This window comes from Gaeumannomyces tritici, assembly GCF_000145635.1.
Source record: "Gaeumannomyces tritici R3-111a-1 unplaced genomic scaffold supercont2.4, whole genome shotgun sequence".
NCBI lineage: Eukaryota > Fungi > Ascomycota > Sordariomycetes > Magnaporthales > Magnaporthaceae > Gaeumannomyces > Gaeumannomyces tritici.
The window spans coordinates 3,963,934-3,982,225 of record NW_008804548.1 but is presented as its reverse complement, the minus strand read 5'-3'; the positions used below and the strand labels follow the sequence as shown (position 1 = coordinate 3,982,225).

At 60.1% G+C, this 18,292-nt stretch overlaps 6 protein-coding genes across 6 annotated transcripts; 3 read left to right on the top strand and 3 right to left on the bottom strand.

Moving 5' to 3' along the window:
• Nucleotides 1-494: 494 nt before the first annotated feature.
• On the top strand, nt 495-4,431 carry GGTG_08745 (hypothetical protein; the record flags this gene model as incomplete). Its single annotated transcript, XM_009226587.1, has 4 exons — nt 495-612; nt 1,057-1,275; nt 1,809-2,867; nt 2,926-4,431. The coding sequence occupies 4 exons, from the start codon at nt 495-497 to the stop codon at nt 3,999-4,001; spliced, it is 2,472 nt and encodes an 823-aa protein (XP_009224851.1). The 3' UTR covers nt 4,002-4,431.
• A 1,366-nt stretch (nt 4,432-5,797) lies between these two features.
• GGTG_08744 (hypothetical protein) lies at nt 5,798-6,340 on the top strand (the record flags this gene model as incomplete). Its single annotated transcript, XM_009226586.1, has 1 exon — nt 5,798-6,340. The coding sequence occupies one exon, from the start codon at nt 5,798-5,800 to the stop codon at nt 6,338-6,340; it is 543 nt and encodes a 180-aa protein (XP_009224850.1).
• Nucleotides 6,341-7,511: 1,171 nt separating this feature from the next.
• GGTG_08743 (zinc/iron transporter) lies at nt 7,512-10,398 on the top strand. The gene is made up of 7 exons (XM_009226585.1): nt 7,512-8,188; nt 8,271-8,369; nt 8,436-8,594; nt 8,659-8,760; nt 8,834-8,971; nt 9,056-9,519; nt 9,604-10,398. The coding sequence occupies exons 1-7, from the start codon at nt 8,034-8,036 to the stop codon at nt 10,170-10,172; spliced, it is 1,686 nt and encodes a 561-aa protein (XP_009224849.1). The 5' UTR covers nt 7,512-8,033; the 3' UTR covers nt 10,173-10,398.
• On the bottom strand, nt 10,220-13,228 carry GGTG_08742 (hypothetical protein). The gene is made up of 7 exons (XM_009226584.1): nt 12,484-13,228; nt 12,354-12,397; nt 12,125-12,262; nt 11,254-12,048; nt 11,172-11,175; nt 10,934-11,102; nt 10,220-10,844 (listed from the first exon to the last, which is right to left on the bottom strand). Exons 1-7 carry the CDS (start codon nt 12,606-12,608, stop codon nt 10,455-10,457), a joined length of 1,665 nt encoding a protein of 554 aa, XP_009224848.1. The 5' UTR covers nt 12,609-13,228; the 3' UTR covers nt 10,220-10,454.
• A 17-nt stretch (nt 13,229-13,245) lies between these two features.
• Nucleotides 13,246-15,253, bottom strand: GGTG_08741 (aminopeptidase Y). The gene has a single exon (XM_009226583.1). The coding sequence runs from the start codon at nt 15,001-15,003 to the stop codon at nt 13,510-13,512; it is 1,494 nt and encodes a 497-aa protein (XP_009224847.1). The 5' UTR covers nt 15,004-15,253; the 3' UTR covers nt 13,246-13,509.
• A 1,931-nt stretch (nt 15,254-17,184) lies between these two features.
• On the bottom strand, nt 17,185-17,455 carry GGTG_08740 (hypothetical protein; the record flags this gene model as incomplete). Its single annotated transcript, XM_009226582.1, has 2 exons — nt 17,185-17,254; nt 17,328-17,455. The coding sequence occupies 2 exons, from the start codon at nt 17,453-17,455 to the stop codon at nt 17,185-17,187; spliced, it is 198 nt and encodes a 65-aa protein (XP_009224846.1).
• Between the last annotated feature and the right edge of the window lie 837 nt (nt 17,456-18,292).

Here is an 18,292-nt window from a genome sequence, read left to right as displayed (position 1 = left end):
CCACCCACCCACTTAAAAGTGGCACCCTGACTGGCCCGCGACAAGGGATCAGCTCATTGACGGGCACAAGTTTGAGCAGTTTTCTGTCGGGTTGCAGGAAGTACCTTTTCAAGCAGGGGATGGGTGCCTTGGCTTGCTTAGGCTGTATTGGGTAAGGCGCGACCACAGCGGGCTTGGCGATTGACTGGGGGGTGGGTGGTTTCTTTCGTATACAACCACTGTAGAATGGGGGCCGTCGGAGCCACAGGTGGAGAGGAGGCTCTTGGGATCCATCGAATGGGCTTCTTTCTCTCGGCACTACATCTGGCATGACCTCAATATGGATAAACTTTTGGCCTGTCTTGCGTCTTGCGTGTGGGCCTGTTGTGGCCCTGCTGTGGCCCTGCTGTGGCCCTGCTGTGGCCCTGCTGTGGCCCTGGGCTTGCAACAGTTCCGTGGCCTCGCCTTTGCACCAAGGGCCGTTTCCCGTCCGGTGCCGTCCCTGCCAAGCGTGCATGCCCGTCAAACATATCGGACGGTGTCAATCCGGCAGCCAGCGCACCGCCCGCAGGAACCAGACGTGGACGGGACAGGCGCGTTCCGAAGCTGTCAACAGCCGTGGCGGTGCTCGAGGTGCGCCTCTATGTTTGTGTCGTTCTCGAAAGTGTCGGGCACTGAAACTTGGTTTTATTTACGCCAGTGCAATTGTTTCGACCCGAAATTGGCGGTTCCACTGACACAAGATGTAGCAAACACGCAGAAGCGGCCTCGACATGATTTAATCTTGTTGGCGCGTCTGCCAGATTAAACACTGCCAGAGCCGAACGATCGATGGGGCCGGACGAGGCACTATCCATTATCGAGGAGGCAAGAGCAGCCGATCGACGGGAGTCCAAGGCAGCCCGTGCTTGGGCCAGTGCTTGAGCAAGACCTACAGGCAGTCAGCCACTCCAACCAACAAGCGAGTTCGCCGTGTGAGAGGGAGCCCCAAAGTCCTCATCGTCAAGCCTCCTGCATCGGCCAGCCGGGCCAGGGAAGCCACACAGGCGATCAGGTCCGTCTGAGACGTGCTAGCAGGGGATGCGGCTTGGGGAGGCGTGCCAGGGCTGCAGCCACAACAGCGGACCAATCAGACCCGGGCCTCTGGCTCCACCTCTGCGACGAAGACCCCACACGGCGAGTCGCAGGTTGAGGGAGCCGTGCTGGTTGAGCTACAGGCAAGGCCGTGGCGAGAGCCTCCTCATGCTCCACCCATGAAACCCCAGGAACCAGCCCGTGGTGGCAGGGTGACTGGCAGTATGTGCGCCACGCCCAACCGATGCCACTCACCCGTCTGCCCCTCGACAAGGGCGATCCGCGATGGGCATGCGACCTGGGCGACGCGGCTGCAAGGTCCAGTCCGCCCCACCTCCCCTAATTGCCGCTCGCTTCCCAATAAGCCCTTGCTCTCCTCCTGTCTCTGACGAGTGTCGATCTGGTGGCTGTTGTCTGTTCTTTCTTTCTTTCTCTCCTTTCCCCCTCATCTCTCCCACTGGCTTGCAATCTGCCTTTTGGGTCTCTTGAGGGGGTTCAACACTACATTATCAGATGTGGTGATAGTTTCATTCGCTTTCTTTGTATTGTTTCTCTCTTCCTTCGCTTCAGTTTACCCTCGGGGCTGGGCCCACGTATTCTTGTATTTTCCACACCGATTTGACACCACTCCCCGGCGGACTTTTTCCCGTAACCACCACGGCCTGGAGCGACTCCCTGCGACATCACACGACGACATATCCGGCATCGAACTAGGTTGACAGTGGAGAATAGCCCATCACATGTGGTTGGCACAGACAGACCACCTCGATTAAAGCCTGCTTGGAAAGCTCAGGACTCGACGACAACATTCTGCGTCATCTTTACCGAGACGACGATGGCTCCCGCACACATGGAAATGGACGCAGGCTTCAGGCTCAGGCGCGCCAGAACAGCCAGGGGCGTGAAGGATCTGGACCGCGATGCGCTGCGGCGCAGGCAGGCACAGGACGCCCAGGAGCCTCGCTCAGATGACGACGAGAAGAAGGTTCCCAAGGAACCCAAGTCGCCAGACTCGCCTACCTCGCCTGGCACACCAAAGTCCTCCACGGCGCCACCTCCCCAGGCGACGGCACCACCAGCACAAGCAACACCCCCTCCTGCACGGGAGACGGGTCTGCCGCCGCCGCCGCCGCCGCCTTCTCGACCAGGAAACCAGAACCCACATCCTCCGCCGCCTCCGCAAGCCCCGCCTTCGTCGACAAGCTCGACAAGCTCGACAAGCTCGACAAGCTTGACAAGCTTGACAAGCTCGACAAGCTCAACAAGCTCGACAACTAGCCAGCGCCCGAATCCTCCCGTGACAACAGTCCCGATCCCTACTCCGCCTGCTCTGACCATCAGCACACGACCTGCTCAAGCTACCAACTCGCCGCCTTCTGCGCCATCTCCTGATAGGCTACCGCCTCCTGTGCAGAACCCGGCTGATGTGTCGAGCTCACGACCGTCTAACCCCCCGGTCACGACCGTCCCATTGCCAGGGTTGTCTACCTCCTCGCAGACGACCATGGTCGTTTCGGTTGTGCCGACTCCGTCCCCCGACGCGCCTTCGAGCACAAGCCTTCCCTTCAAGGAAACCGCAATTGCCATCCAAAAAAGCACCCGTTCATCTGCGTCTGCGCCTGTGACGACTGCAGGGCCGCAGCTCCAGCTGGGGCCGACTGCGTCCGCCTCTGGTCAGCCGCTGACCTCGACTGTTGATTCTGGTGTTTCCGAACCTCAACCCACCGACGGTGTTGCTTCGCCTGTTGCGGCCCCGGCGCGGGCGGGCGACGGCGGTGCCGGCCTTCACGCCGGCATCGCGGTCGGGTCCGTTGGTAAGTCCTCCTGCTCCCCTCCGAAGACTCGTCCTTGGAAGCTAATGTTGTGTGGCAGCCGGCACCGCCTTCTTCTCTGCCCTGATGTTCTACGGCTACAAGGTGTACAAGCGGAGGCAAGATAGCGACTATCTCAGCAAGCCTTACACGTTGGGCTCTTCCGGTAGCCGGGACGGCACCGCAGGCGGCTCCGCGGCCGTTATGACTGGTGTGCCTGTGGCAGCTGGTACGGCCATGGGCATGCCTGGAACTACCGGCGCCACAATCGATCCCAAGACGAACTCGCAGATAATGAACGACATGTTTGCTGCCGTGTACGCCGCCGAGAACGGACAGGGCGGCATGTACGGCAGCGACTACAACTCGACGGCTTCGGCAGAGTACCCCGCTGAAAAGAAGATGGAGGTACAGCGGGAGCAATACCAGGGTCAGGAGCAGGATTTCCAGACGCAGGAGCAGGGCGGAAGGGGGACTATTGCCAGCTGGATCCGTGGCACAAAGACGCCAACTTCCCCGACGCGAGCCTCGTGGACATCTCGGTTCACGGCGCCCTCCTGGGCTAGGTCCTCGACAGGTTCTACCATACGCGCCTCGGGCCCCTTTCCCGAAGGCTTCAGGCCCACATCCCCGCTGCCACCCGTGCCACCGCTTCCTGCCACCGGGACCTACAACACCGGCAACGACGATCTCGACAGCGTCGACCCTCTCGACAGCGTCGACCCTCTCGTGAACGTGCCCGCCCCTGTAGCCAACCCTAATGCGGGCATGGTGTCGCGCTGGTCCGACTCGACTCGCCAAACCCCGCCCTCGCCCTCGACGGTTCGGCAGAGCGAGGCCATATCGTACGGCAGCGTCTACAGCATGTACCAACAGCACAATAGCGAAACGGACATTCCCCCCATGCCGTCCACATCGAGCCAGTACCACCCTTTCGGCCCTGGGGTTCGTAGGCCTAGCGCAACGCTCCAGAAGCTTCGCACCAACAGCGACGCGGGGCCAACGCCCTCTGAGAACTCGGACCTGGCTTTTGAGGTCTCGCCCCTCTCGCCCGGGTCCGAGGCCGTCACCAATCAGCCCACCGTCGCGTCACCCGCCAGCTACAAGGCGCCGGCGGATGGCTGGGAACGTCAATAAGGCGAAGTAGTCTCATGTGGTCATGCCCCCATGACCCTTTGGCAAGCCGTGTCGTCACAAGGCTTGTCCACACCATGATTCCTTCGATAAATGTCCTGTTTTTGTATACTTTTGTTGGAAAAATTTTGCGCCGACTCGGATCTTGGCTTAGACTACAGTTTTTTATATCCTTTCTTCGTCCTGCGTGCGGGATGGATGGCCTCGTCTTAACTGATCTTGGCCTGGGACGTACCCTAGCGGTCACCCACTGTGGCTGTCGCCGACTTTTTGTTACGAGAAAGGGAGGCGCCTCACCACGCGTATACCTCTATGTATGTATGCCCGCCTTGTATGTTTAATTGGGGTATTGGATGGCGGTATGTACGTTTTACATGGCAATGTAAATGAACTGTCCATGTTCCGCTGTATCACTTAGTGCCCGGGCCTGTCTGGTCGTGTATGGATGTTGGGTGAGGCATGGTTCCATTGCTGATTGAATCCGTGGACTTCCAAAAATGTTGTCCGGCGTGATCCCTCGCCACTGTGGTCTCAAAGTGTCTCCAGTCTGTGTCCTTCATTGGGAACCCGACGCCGTTTGTCCGGTTGCTTGGTATTCAGAAGTTGGCGGAAACGAAGGATTCAAGGGGGCTTGGAGGAGACAAATGCCTTTTGCACCTCGCACACGTCCAGGACTCGGACACCCATTTTGACAAGGCGAACAGCTTGAACATGCTGATGTGGCTGCAGAGAGGTCGAGGGGCATGATCGGTCCGCCCGCTTTTTGCCCAGGATGGATGATCCGGTCACGGTGGGCCGGCGCCGAGAGGCACTGCGGTATTTAGTGGCTGCTTATCGGTTCGGTACGTATCTGGTCTCTTTGAGCAACAATAGCAGCGCCCTAGCTCGCAGATCGGGCTCGGGAACACCACCTGTACGCCACCTCGGCGGGCACCGAGTAAGAGCTTAACTGGGAGGTATACGTCGCAACCTGCCTTGATGGTCTCAGTTGACCGAAAAGCAACTCCGCCAAGACTCAGCGGATATGCAGTTGTAGCCAAGCCCGGGGCTGGCGAATGTTAGCAGCCGTCTTGGTCATGCTCAGGTGGCCTGGTCAGGCTGGGAAGGATTCGGCCTCCTTAGCGCCCCGCCACCAGCGCCGCCACCAGCGCCGCCAAGCCGCCGTTCGGGGGGCCGTCTGCTATGTTGCGCGTTTGTTTGAGTGCTAGAATGGGGAGGGAGGAGGGGCGGAGGAAAGGATATGTGATGTAAATGACCGAGGGATATGCAAGGTCTGGACAGGGGAACGGGAGTCTACCCACCACCAGGACTGCGACGTGGGGCGAGGTCTGCTCGGAGGGGGTCGTCGGAGCATGTGGCTGATGTACAAGTACATGTATCTACTTGGGTGACTCGGAGGACATCAAGGTGCCCAAACTGCGGCTAGATGGGGTAGCCAACTCGCGGAGGCGCAGTGGGGGGACGAAGACGGGGCCAAACTTGAGAGGGGATCCTAGGAATGATGGAATGCCATGAAGCCCAGCCTAGGTGTCATTCACCGCTGGCTCACTTTGATGACCACACCTGGCAAGCTCGTTTGACTTTTCAGCCGCCCGGGTGAGCAACAAACTTGGGAATTAACAGTCCTTCCTTGGTACCTCCCCTATATAAATCCACCCATATTCGACCCGCCTCACGCACCTGCCGACCTACCAACCACCACGCAGAACTTACCTACCTACCTACTCTCCAGGCCACACTATAAGCGTGCTCCAAACCTCGCATCCCCCCAAAGCCCAAGCCCCGCACACACATCCAAGATGCAGCTCCTCCGGCTCCTCGCCGCCCTCGGCCTCGCGTCCGTCGGCACGGCCCAGACCCTGCCGCCCTCCCCGACCGCGTCCGTCAACTGCCAGCCCCACGGCGACCACTGGCACTGCGACGGCCCCCGCACCACGGCGGCCGCCAGCGCCGGAAGCGCGAGCCAGTCAGCCGCGGCGACGACGAGCTCCAAGAGCGCCCACCATGATGGCGACCACGACCACGATGACGACCACCACGACCACAGCTCTGGCGGCGTCCTGCCGCCATCGCCCACCGCCTCGCTCGGATGCGAGCCCCACGGCGACCACTGGCACTGCTCGGGCCCGCGCACCGCCATCGCCTCGGGTGCTGCTGCCTCTGCCACCACCACTACTACCTCGTCCAACAGCGCCGCTGCCGCCACGTCGGGATCGGCCTCCACCACTCGGACTGGCGCCGCCTCGGGCACCGCGCCCGCTGCGGCTGGGGCTGGACGCGCCTGGGCTGACGCCGCTGCCGTTGCGGTCGCCGCCGCTGCTGGTGCCATCTTTGTTCTCTGAGCATTGACGTTTTCTGCTTCCTGAGCTGGGGTCTAAAAAGGCGTTGGAACGTGGGGACACCGGGACGGAAATAATGGACATAATGACATATTCTCTTCTTCTATCTCCCCTAGTCACACTAGGCAAGGGAGAGAGCCAGTTTTTAATGCGTTTTCACATGGATTCCAGTAAATACCTACCATAGAAGGACGGAATGCAACCGGAGCACCGAAAACGTGCAGACATCACACAAAATAGCACCTCCCGCCCAGCTGGCAGCTGGAAAAACGAGCCTGTGACAATCATGCAGATCACAAAGAAAAACAACAACTGACGCAACCGACCGTTGGAGCGTTTTTGTTCATCTTTGGGCCCAGAGCTCCGGTTAGGGTTTTACAGTTCACAAAGCACGCACAGGAACGAAACAAAGAAAAACGAAACAAAACGGGGATAGAACGGCACGAGGCTTTGGCGGGATGCCCCGAAACCAAGACCACGTGCGTGGGACGAAAAAGGGTCCCATCGTGGATGAGATGATGAAATGATGAGAAAACGTGAGCAGGGCGGCACTGGTGAGTTTGCGCAAAGCCAAAAAAGGAGGTGTGGGGATGTGCACACAGCCGACCATCAGGGTGCGCGCGGCGTGGACGAAATGTCGACATTTGGGGGCGGGGCGTCCTTGCTGCCCATCAGGGTTCTCAGATGCTCTTCACTGGACTGCTCATCAGCTTGGCGGTGGAGAGCGACGTTCCGACCGAGGGAAGAGGCTAAGAGGAATGCGGCCAATGGTGTCGACAACCCAGGCCGGCCATCAAGGTTCTCGCTTTAGATGGAGCCATGGTCTTGGCGACAACGCAAACGACCCCGCCCGTTAGGATGTCTGCCAGCCGCTTTTTTTCTTTTTTTTTTCCGCTCGCAGGTTTTCGCCCGTTCCCCTTGTCCGTCATTCCGAGTGGGAAGTGTTGCGCAACCCTCTTAGCGGGCTGGCTCCCCCTTCCCGAGGGCATTAATACGGAAAGCAAACAGGATCATGGAAATAGTACCTGTAGTTAGCCTCTGACGATGTCTCTCTCATAGATCAGCATGTGGATGTTGCCCAGGAGGCTATTATTGGCGCGCGAGGAAGCACATCCCCTCCTGCTTCACCATAGCTAGGGAGCAACATATGGTCAACGACCCCTCCCGGTTTTCGCGAGTTGTACCAGTACCGGCTAGGTACCATCTGGACGCTAGCCTGGTTAGAATGGTGGCCCAGGACTGGCGCCCACCTTAGCTGATGTATATGTAATTCTTTCCTTTCCCATGACCGATATCTGCTTTTTATCAGCTTCACTACCGCGGTAACCCCGTTTTCTCGATTATAAACATTTCTTATGAACTGAGAAGAACCGGGCTTGTATCCTGTTCTGTCGAATTTCCATCAGGGTGCCTACAACACTGGGGCTGTGACTTGCTCCTCCTGGCCTGGGGACCCTTGGTCAACCCCACCGAAGGAGGACTTTGTTTTGCCCGTTTTCTCTCTCGCCTGGGACCTTGGCTCCCCGCCAGGTACCTCCTACCAACCTCCGCCTTGAAAAAGCAAGAGGGCCGCCACCCTCGCATAAATATACAAGAGAAAGACCTTTGGCACATCGACAACGCGCGCGAATCAGGCCCCTTCGACCGGACTCTCATGCCGTCAGGATTTTAATGATAATCTGGACAAAGTAGGGACATGATGACGCGAGCTCTGGTCCGCGTCGCCGTCGCGGCGCTTTTTGCCAGCAGCGGCAGCGCTGTCGCCTCCCTCGTCGCACGGCAGACCACGGGCGCCGTCGCCGCTCCCGACCCGACAGCGGTATCACTGTGCTCTGTCCGATCGTCCACCCAGTGAGTTCCACCCGGAAGCCGGCCGCTGCCATTGTCGACGCACACCAAGGCGGCTCAGTCTTCTAACAAGCCGTCGTCACAGGATCTGCACCGCGGGCACGACCGAGTTCAGGGTGGTGGCCATGCCCACGGGCGGCCCGCCGAGCTCCTACACCGGCTGCCACAAGCATAATAGCGACCTGTGAGTTTATTCACTGAGAGGCCTCGGGCGTCCGTCGTCGACCTTGTTGCTGATGGCCGTGTTCAGGTGGTGCAACTATCCTGGAGGCGAGGTCCAGATTCTGCCTGCTTCCGCCGCTGCCGCCTCGGCCGCGATGACCCCGGCCCCCACGTCGGCGACCAGTGCTGCCGCCGTTACCGGTCTTCCCACCGCCGTGTCCGGATGTCACAAGCACGGAAGTGACGTGTGAGTTGCCCATCCTTCCGCACCCCTTGTGTTCCCTTGAGCACCCGTCCTGACTGTGCCACAGATTCTGCATGTGGGGAACGACCGAGTTCCAGGTCATTGGCGCCACTGCTACGACGGAGCCGCCTGCTACCTACACGGATTGCCATGCTCACGGCTCCAACACGTAAGTTTATTTGTCTCTCCAAGTACCACTAGGTACTGGCTGTGTTGAGGCGACAGAGACTGACTTTGAGTAGGTTCTGCATGGCACCTGGCGGCGGAGAAGTCGAGATTCGAGTCCAGGGCGCAAGCACCTCGAGCGGTGCCAACGGTAACAGTGGAAGTGGTAATGCCAGCGGCTCCAACCGCCACTGCCACTTTCATGCAGGCGTTGAGTAAGTCCGTCATCTACCTGGACTGCCGTGTGCTTCCCTGGGGGACTTCATAAAGACATGTGCTAACCCGGCGACCCCATCCAGGCACTGCACCGGCGGCTCCGAGTCCGAGGAGGGCAGCTGCGAAAAGGTGAACCGCGACTACAACATCCCGCTGCGCGTCGGCCTCATCTTCGTCATCATGGCGACGAGCGCCTTTGGCGTCTTCATGCCCATCCTCCTGATCCGCTGGTGGCCCGCGCGCACGCACACGGCTTTCCTGGTGCTCAAGCAGTTCGGCACGGGGGTCATCATCTCGACCGCGTTCGTGCACCTCTACACGCACGCCCAGCTCATGTTTGCGAACGAGTGCCTCGGCCGCCTCGAGTACGAGGGCGTCACGTCCGCCATCGTCATGGCCGGCATCTTCCTCTCCTTCGCCGTCGAGTACGTCGGCAAGCGCGTCGTGCTCGCCCGCGCCGCCCGCGCGCCGGGTCGCGTCTCCAGGCTCTCGCCCGAGACGGTGACGGTGCTGGTGCTTGAGTGCGGCATCATCTTTCACTCTATCCGTAAGAGAGACGCTCTCCCATAAAGCGCCCCGTCCATCACATTTACGTGCCTTGCGTGCTGATCATGACTTTTCTCTCCGCCAGTAATCGGCATCACCCTCGTCGTCGCCGGGGACAGCTTCTTCCTGACCCTCTTCGTCGTCATCCTCTTCCACCAGATGTTCGAGGGCATCGCGCTCGGCTCCCGCATCGCCGCCCTGGGCACCAACAAGGAGCAGGACGCGCACGCCGCCGCCGCCGCCGCCGCCCGCCCGACCGAGTCCGAGAATAAGATCAACGACGGGTCCACGACGGCCTCGACCGAGCAGCCCATCACCGACAACGACCCGCGGACGACGGCCCACTTCTCCCTCGGCGGGAAGCTCCTGCTCGCGTCGCCCTTTGCCCTCGTCACCCCCGTCGGCATGGCCATCGGCATCGGCGCGCTGCAGCAGTTCAACGGGAACAACAGGTCCACGATCCTGGCCATCGGCACCCTCGACGCCGTCTCGGCCGGCATCCTCGTCTGGGTCGGCGTCGTCGAGATGTGGGCCGAGGACTGGATGCTGCCCGGCGCCGAGCTGCTGCACACGGGGCCCGTCACCACCGCGCTGGCCCTCGCCGGCCTGGTGGGCGGCATCGTCATCATGTCGGCCCTTGGGAAGTGGGCTTGAGCTCTTTCTTTTTACCCGTCGCATACCGGTGCTTGGGCGGCCGCGTCTCTTTTCTGGCATTTTGCTTTTTTGGGACTTGTTATTTGGGAAGCCAGCCCTTGGCAAGGGCTTGGCATAACGACGTTAACGTCTTTGTTCTAGGCTTTTCTTTTGGGGGGGTGGCATAGACAAATACAATAGAAACGGCATTCCGACTTGAAACATGGACACGAAATGCTGCATCGCGCGTCATCATGAACACTGCACTCGGCATTCTCCAAACCTCGTCCTGTCCCTCCCCACCTATACGGACTCTTTGACGCTCGCGGCCGCCTCGGTGCCCCGGATGATGTGCGCCTCCCGCTCGGGCCCGGCCAGCATGTGCTCGACGTTGATCCTGGGGCCCTTGAACCACCTGTGGGCGTCGACGACGAACCAGGCGACGGCGAGCAGCATGGGCACGCCCCAGACCACGACGGTCCAGTTCATGGTGCCGGCGCTCAGGTCGTCGCCCGTGGCGGTGGGCAGGCAGAGGACGGGCATCATGAGGGCCGTGAAGCCCGTCGAGAGCGTGCCGAACACCCAGCTGTACCGGCCCAGGTGCCACGGCCCCGGGCGGAAGCGCGCGCCCACCACGTAGGTGCGGATGGCGATGGGGACCGTGAAGGAGAAGAAGGCCGCGAGGGCGCCGATCTGTTGTTCGTTGGGGGGAGGAGGTTCTGATGGTTAGTCTTGCTCTTGTAGCGATGAAACAGGTTGCGCGCATGGTATGGAAATCATACCGAGAAGATGGCGCCGATGGCGAGGTCGCCGGCAAACATTAGCAGCAGCATCAAGCATCCCACGGTACAATTCATCCAGACGGCGTTGACGGGCGTCTTGGTCGTCTGGTTCACGCGGGCCCAAACCCTGGCGAAGGGGAAGCATCCGTCGCGGGCGTAGGCAAAGGTGCTGTCACGGCTCGGGTTAGAAAAAGAGCGTCTCTCCACGTCAGTCGACAGGATTACATGGACAACTTACACACCTAGATCGATCTTTGTGTCAGCAGCGTTCCGTGATATTAAGGCGACACAGAAAGGAAGCAGAATTCAACCACACTCACGAGACGCGGCAATCATGCATCCCTGCCCCATGCAGAAGCCGGCGATGATGGTAAGCGCAAGACAGGCCAGCGCGGCGTCGCGCGACAGCACCTGGACCAGGTACGAGGCCCACGGCTGGCCCAGGTCCGACGCGAGCGCGGCGCCAATGTCGACGACGGTGTAGGCGACGGCGACCTGCAGGACCCAGCCGACGACGCCGCCGACGGTGGCCGTCAGCACGATGGCGCGGGGCGCCGCCACGTTTGCGTTGCTGCTCTCCTCGCTCAGGTGGAAGGGCGAGTCGTAGCCGCTCATGGTCCAGATGACGGCGATGAAGGACATGAGCACCGCCACGCCGTCGGGGAACCCCGTGCCCGGGTAGAAGGAGCCCCAGACGTCGCGCGAGGCGTTGAAGCGCGGGAGCCCCGCGGCCTCGCGCGCGCTGCCGCCGGGCGCGGCGAGGAGGAGGACGACCACGACGACGAGCGCGGCCATGTTGAAGGTCGAGCCGGCCGAGTTGAAGGTTGCGAGCCAGCGGGTCGGCATGGACGACATGGCCGAGTGCACCACCATCAGGAGAAGCGTGACCAAAAAGACGTGCCAGTGCTCGGGCACGTACGACGGGTCCGCCACCGAGGCCGCCGCGCACGCCATGGCGGCCACGCCGTAGTTGACCGACGGCGCGCCCGAGACCTGGCCCAGCCAGTTGGACCAGCCCGTCACCCAGGCCGCGAACGGGCCCCAGCGCGGGCCGGCGAGGACCGCGCTGGCGTAGTAGAGGCCGCCCGAGGTTGGCATGGCGGAGCAGAGCTCGGCTGTGGGGGGTGGGTGGTGTCAGCGCAGTGTTCGAGTTCGTGTAGCCAGGGTTCGGATCAGGGGGAGGGACCTTACCCATGCTCGCGGCTATGCAGGCGATAAAGACCAGGGCGACGAGCCAGCCCCAGACCATGCCCGGGGTTCCTGCATATCCCATGCCGTAGTACAGCGTTGACGCGAACGACGGTAGCAGGCCGAGGACGGCAAACGACACTAGTTGTCATGCAATAGCGCAGCGTCCAAGCGTGAGCATTTCCACGGGCGGTTTGTCTCATGCAACAGGATCACGGCCTCGGCGACCTACCGCAAAATGTCGTCCAGAGCGTAAACTCGCGCTTGAACTCGGGCCTTGTGGCGGCTATTCAGCACCAGATCTCTGACGCGCTTCTTCTTGCCTGTGCCCCGAGGGAGCTCCCCCCAGCTGCCGCACTCACTTATAACCCAGGGCCGCGAGGACCTCGTCGTCGCGGTTGTACCTGTGGTCCAGGACGGCCACCTCTCCCGGCGCAAGGGCCGACGTCACGGGCTTTTCGGCCCCAACTATCTTCTTGTCTGTCATGACGTCGGGGTCGCTTCAGCGCTTTGCCGAGGAGGCTGTGTGGTTTCGAGAAGGCAGGATGGGTGGCAGCTGCCGAACTGCCTTTGAAGAATTTTGGCACAGGTCGTCACAATCCCCGACCCGAAGAGGTCTTCAGACATGTGCGAGTCGGCGCTGGCGGAGGCTCGGGGGTGGCAGGCGCACGGCGACTCCGACAAGCTTTCGTCCGAATTTTGCTGTTTCTTTAACCAAAGTGCGCCTTCTGCTCGGTGTTCCAGTCGGGGCCTAATTGTGTGAACCGGACACTGGGGCTCGACGATCGGAGTCGCGGGCAAAGAGATCCAGGGGGGGCACAGACGTCCTTGATTGACAAGACCTAGACGGGCCGGCGGCGACGAAGCAAGAAGAGAGGAGGAGGAAGCACGGGTCGAATAAGGACAGCGTCCAGGCCGAGATAGGCGGCGGCCCGTGAGGGGGACGTAGCCAGACAAGTGCACTTGACGTAGAGGGCGCCTTCCCATCTGGCAAAAGTCTCCCGATCGGGCTCCCGCAGGTGGCGGCAGCTTCGCGCATGTGGTCGAGATAAGCGGTGCGGGGGTGGTGGCGGTATTGGATCTGCCCGGGTCACGACTGCGGGACGTGATAAGACAAAGTTTGGAGGAGATGGACGTGCATGAGATGGGGCATGATTGGTGCAGTCGTAAAGATTAGATGGACCACCCACATGAAGAAGCATCCAATCCCAAACACACAAAGTGGGTAGACTGCCAATCCTCATGGTTCTTTCATAACGCTCATTACACTACAGCTGAGAGATTTCATTATTTTTTCATTATTTTCCTTGCTTCACATCCACCATCATCAAGCCGTCCCAACATCGTCATGCGTACATCACCACTTATCATCCTCCCCGAACAGCGCCTCACATGCGCCACAAGGTAAGAGGTCCAAGCCTGAACGACGCGGCGTCGGCCCTGCGGCCAAAAGGCTTCATCTCCGGCCTGGCGGCAGGCGCGCGGACGGGGAAGCCGTCGAAGCTGCGGGCGTAGGTGCCGATGGCGTAGGCGATGCCCTTGGCCATGACGCCCAGGGCGGTGCCGTTAAGGTTCGCGACCGTGTCCTGGGCCGTGTGGTAGTAGGGGTCCAGGATGGCGCCCTCGATGCCGCCGTACTTTGCCACCTGCTCGGCCGTCTTGACCTCGTCGGCGCCCGTCGTGAGCCCGCCCGACGCGATGCCCGCGTCGAGGAACCCGGCGTAGTCGCTGCGGCCCGAGAACTCGGACGGGTCCGACGGCAGGCCGCGCGACGCGAAGTAGCCCTTCCACAGCGCCTCGATCTCGGCCGAGCCCGCGGGCCCCGCGGTGCCGTAGGCGTCGCCGTCGCCGTCCAGGATCCCATAGACGAAATTGCTGCTGCCCACCATGTCGAAGTTGAGGTAGGCGCGGATCTTGGCCAGCTCGGCTGCGGGCGCGTTGCGCGTGTAGTAGTAGGACCCCAGCAGCCCGTCCTCCTCGGCCGTCCACCACGCGAACCGGACGGCGTTGGTGAGGCCAAACTTGGCCAGCTGCACCGCCGTCTCGAGGATGGAGACGGTGCCGCTGCCGTCGTCGTTGACGCCGGGCCCGGCCTCGACCGAGTCGGCGTGCGCGCCCGCCATGATGATGTTGCTCTGGTTGCCGCGCCGCGAGGTCGCAATGAGGTTGTAGCTCGTCAGGTTGACGTACTCGATCGCCAGGTCCGCGAGCGCCGGGGGCCCGGCCTGCACGCGCGCCAGCAGGGCCACACCGTCCTCGTAGCGCATCATGGTCGTGGGCACGAGGCTGGCCACGTCGTCGCCGAGGACGCCGTTGCCGAACGAGGGGCTGTCGGCCGCGTTGCGCACGATGGCGCCAACCGCGCCCGCCCGCTTGGACAGCTGCGACTTGGTCTCAAAGGAGCAGGACCCGCGCAGGATGAGGGTGAGGGCGCCCGTCGCGTCCGGGTAGTCGGCCGCCTCGCACCCCAGGGCGCCGACGACGACGATGGGGACGCCCTTGAACACGCCGGGGACGAGCTCCCTGCCCGTCGTGGTGGTCATGGCGGAGCTGGGGTAGTCGACGCCGTCGACCGTGACGTTTGCCGGGTCGCGGGCCACGCGGAACACGGTCGGCTGGCGCTCAATGTGGTAGAAGTTCGTCTGCTTCAGCGTCTCCTCGACGTAGTCCATCGTGAGGTCGAAGCCGGGCTGCCGCCACTGGCGGTTGCGGCCGGGCGTCGAGTAGGCGATGTCCTGGAGCTTCTGGGCCCGCTCAAGGACAGCCTCGACCTTCATCTCGGCCTCGAGCCGCTCGCCCGTCACGCGGTGGATGCATTTCTGGCCCTGCACCGCGGGGAGGGTGCTGGCGAGCAGCGCCGCGGCGGCGATGGCGTTCTTCATCTTGACAGGGCGAGGGCTTGTTCTAACTGACACCCGAGCGAGCAAGGTGACCGAGGGGAGGGCCGTGGGGGGAGACGAGGAGACGGCAGGACGGGAGACGAGGGGGAAGCTGAGCCCTTTTTCTTATCCCGACTCCAGAGAGCTGGCACCTCGGCTGCAGCCAGCCGCCCCAGTGTCTTTCGGTGCCCTTGCATTGCCCGCCCGCGTCGCTCTCGTTATGGGAGGTGGGAACACGATATTGAGGCCCAGATTATTGTGTGGGTGCTTGATTGGACAGACCCGCCGCCAAGCGATACCGCCGTCGCCTAAATTGGGAGGTGGAATGCAACCCCCGGCCGCAACCCAGGTCCCAGGGATCACAAACCTTAGTACGGTGGATCCTGGTGGTACATCAGTTTGGCTTGGTTTTCTAAGGAAGAAAATGTACCTTGCATCCACCGCAATAGGGGTTGTGATCCCTGGGACCTTTACGGACTCTCCTGAACGGGCGTAGCGCCCCATGTCGGCCGGTCCTGCCGCACCTTGACCGTCTGTCGTCTACCATCTGCGAGGGAAAGAAAAAGGAAAAACCCACCTCCCAACAGGGGGGTTAAAACTGGAGATCACAGGGGCGGCGAAAGGGGGGTCACGTGCTGGCATAAAGTCACTGCCATTGTTGAAGTTGGTGAAAGAAGGAGAGAAATCGACGAGAAATTCTTGAAGTCTCGTGACATCCCCCCAAGTCACCACGGCCCCTGCGATCTCCAGTTTCAACCCCTCTGTTACTGGGTGGGTTTTTCCTCTTTCTTTCCCTCGCAAATGGTACTTCTTGTGCCTGGCCGCCATGATGGCAGCACAGGCCGCGGCTGCAGCCGGCTAAAGTGGAGTCTGGAGTGTTTTCCTGTCTTTATCCATGGCCCTTGCAGCAGCTGAGCCAAAGACCTTCCTATCTCGGTGATTGGGGATAGACGAGGTGATAGTCTGACCAGGCACCGTCCCGGCCACGGCCAAGGCACCGTGGGCTGATGAGGGGCGTCGGCTTTCCACCCCACCACCCGGCCCCCTCACTTCGGCTGCTCGGCAAGAGCGCGTCATGTTGGTTCACATGGCATCAAGCAGTGTGGTATTGATAGATATTGGCATAGCCCCTTCCTATTCCCTTCTTATTCACATAGCCCATACTTGCGCAACTTTTTCCCTGTCAAAACCAATTCCGAAATTAGATAAATATAAAAAACGACCTCTCTGTATAGAAGAAAAGGAGCCTGCTCCTTCCAATCAAATCGACGATTTCCTGAATGTTGAGCACGCCTGGACTTCCCATAAACGTCGCAACACCGAGGAAATCTTCCATATGAATGAAAAGGAAGAGGCTCCTCCCCCTCCGTACAGAAACAACGCTTTTCATATCCATATAATTTTGGAAGTGGTTCAACAAAAAAGGAAATTTGCAAACATCTGCGGTATGAATGAGTCTAAGAAATAATATCGTAATGCTTGACGATGAAAGAAAATGATGTTGGATAAGAGCATGTTGCAGCCTTGATGGTATACTGATAGCCCATTGTCTGGACGCGAGATGTCGAGACACTTGGTGTGGTTGTGGCGGTAGGAATCGTAGATTGCCCAGAGGAGGTCGCGATCGGCCATCCAGACACAGCTGTGTCTGAGCCATAGTACTTTACAATGGCTAGAGGAGGTTTTGGTTAGCAACTTGAATGACAAAAAGAAGTCAACTGCAGACGGTGAAGAAATCAAGCTATGGTATAGATGTGCGGATGCTGGTTGTGGTTGTGTGGTAGAGGCAGTTTGCGAAGAGTATGGAGGAACTCTTTGAGATGGTGATGAGGGCTGGCAGGAGGCTGTTTGGAGAAAAGTTCGATTGGCATCGCATGGAAGAGATGTGCATAAATCTTGGAAGGAGATGTGTGCTGAGATGAGGTGTGCAGTTGTAGGGATAGCAGATGTTTGAATGTGGCGCCCCGGTTGACCACAGGATGGCAGAGAAGAGAAGATATATCACGTACCTTTGAAGTCTCTCAGCGCCGCTTCCAAAGGTATTCTTTGGAGGCATCATGTATCTCCATCTTCGCGTTGGAGATATGCTCGCTGCCTAGGAAAGACATGTCAGCGGATGATCGTAGTCACGGGAGATGGCGGCAGAGACGGGAGAGAAGAGAGATCATGGTACATACCCCGTTTCTACGACAGGCGGCGCTTTGCCTGCTCCTCATTGAGGGCGGCGCGGTCCTTCTCCGCCACGATGGCGGCGCTGCGAGGCAACGAGGTGTCAGCAGGCGGTCTCGGTCGGGATGCGGCGGCAGAGGGCGGACAGGAAAGCTCACCGGACGACGGCGCTCCAGCCGACCAAAAGGATGGTAGACTTGACTGGCGATAGCCAGAAGGTCTTGCGCATGAAGATGCGGTACTGAGTGCGCATGATGGTGCGCAGGCGTCGGAATAGAGGATGCATTTTTTGTTTTTGGTTATGTTGATATGTTGATGTTTTTTGTGTTGTGAAGGAGTTTTGGAACGCGGCCGGGAAACGGTGGGAGAACTTTGCTTTAAAGGATTTTTCTGCAGCGTTGCCTGGTGGGCTCCGCACCGCTCAATGGGCTTGGCTCGAGCTTGGACTGGTTGTTCCTTCCTTTGGGGTGCGCTGGGCAGTGCTTCCTGGCCAAGAGTTCGTGCTCTTTCGCCAGCTTTCAGCGGGAGGACAATATCAAATCCCAAAACTAGCCCTAGCTGGACTTGAGCCTATGTCATTGCGGGGCGGCCCCCAAGGCATGGAGAGCCGGTAGGGGTCTGGGGACTACCCAGAACTAGGGCAGGAAGGCAAAGAGGGCAAGGTCACATGAGGGTTGTCGGAGGTTGGCATCTAGGAGCTTCGAGCGGTATTCAGGCCGCCTTCGGGTTTGGGCCTTTCGGATTTCCCACGCCCCACCCACCTCTAGCGCTCGCTCATAGTTGATGTCAGCGCAGCCGTTGTCCCACGCCTGGAGGAAATATCTACTGCTCCTGCATTGCCCGGGTCCTTGGCTAGCTACGAAGTGGTGTGATATCAGGGATTTCCGCACTCTGGCGTCAGCGACCAGGGGTTTTCTGCGAACAATGTTGCATGGGGGCACTCTGGCTGCGCACCCTGGCTGTTTATTAATATATTTGATGAAGGGTACTTAGATAGACCGGCAAAGGCCCCTACATCCGGCACCGTGAGTCCGAGGACTGGTTGACCAATACAACCGCATTCGACACCCAAGAACGACCGTCCGGAAGCGCTGTAATTATATAGAGACAACAAATAGATGAT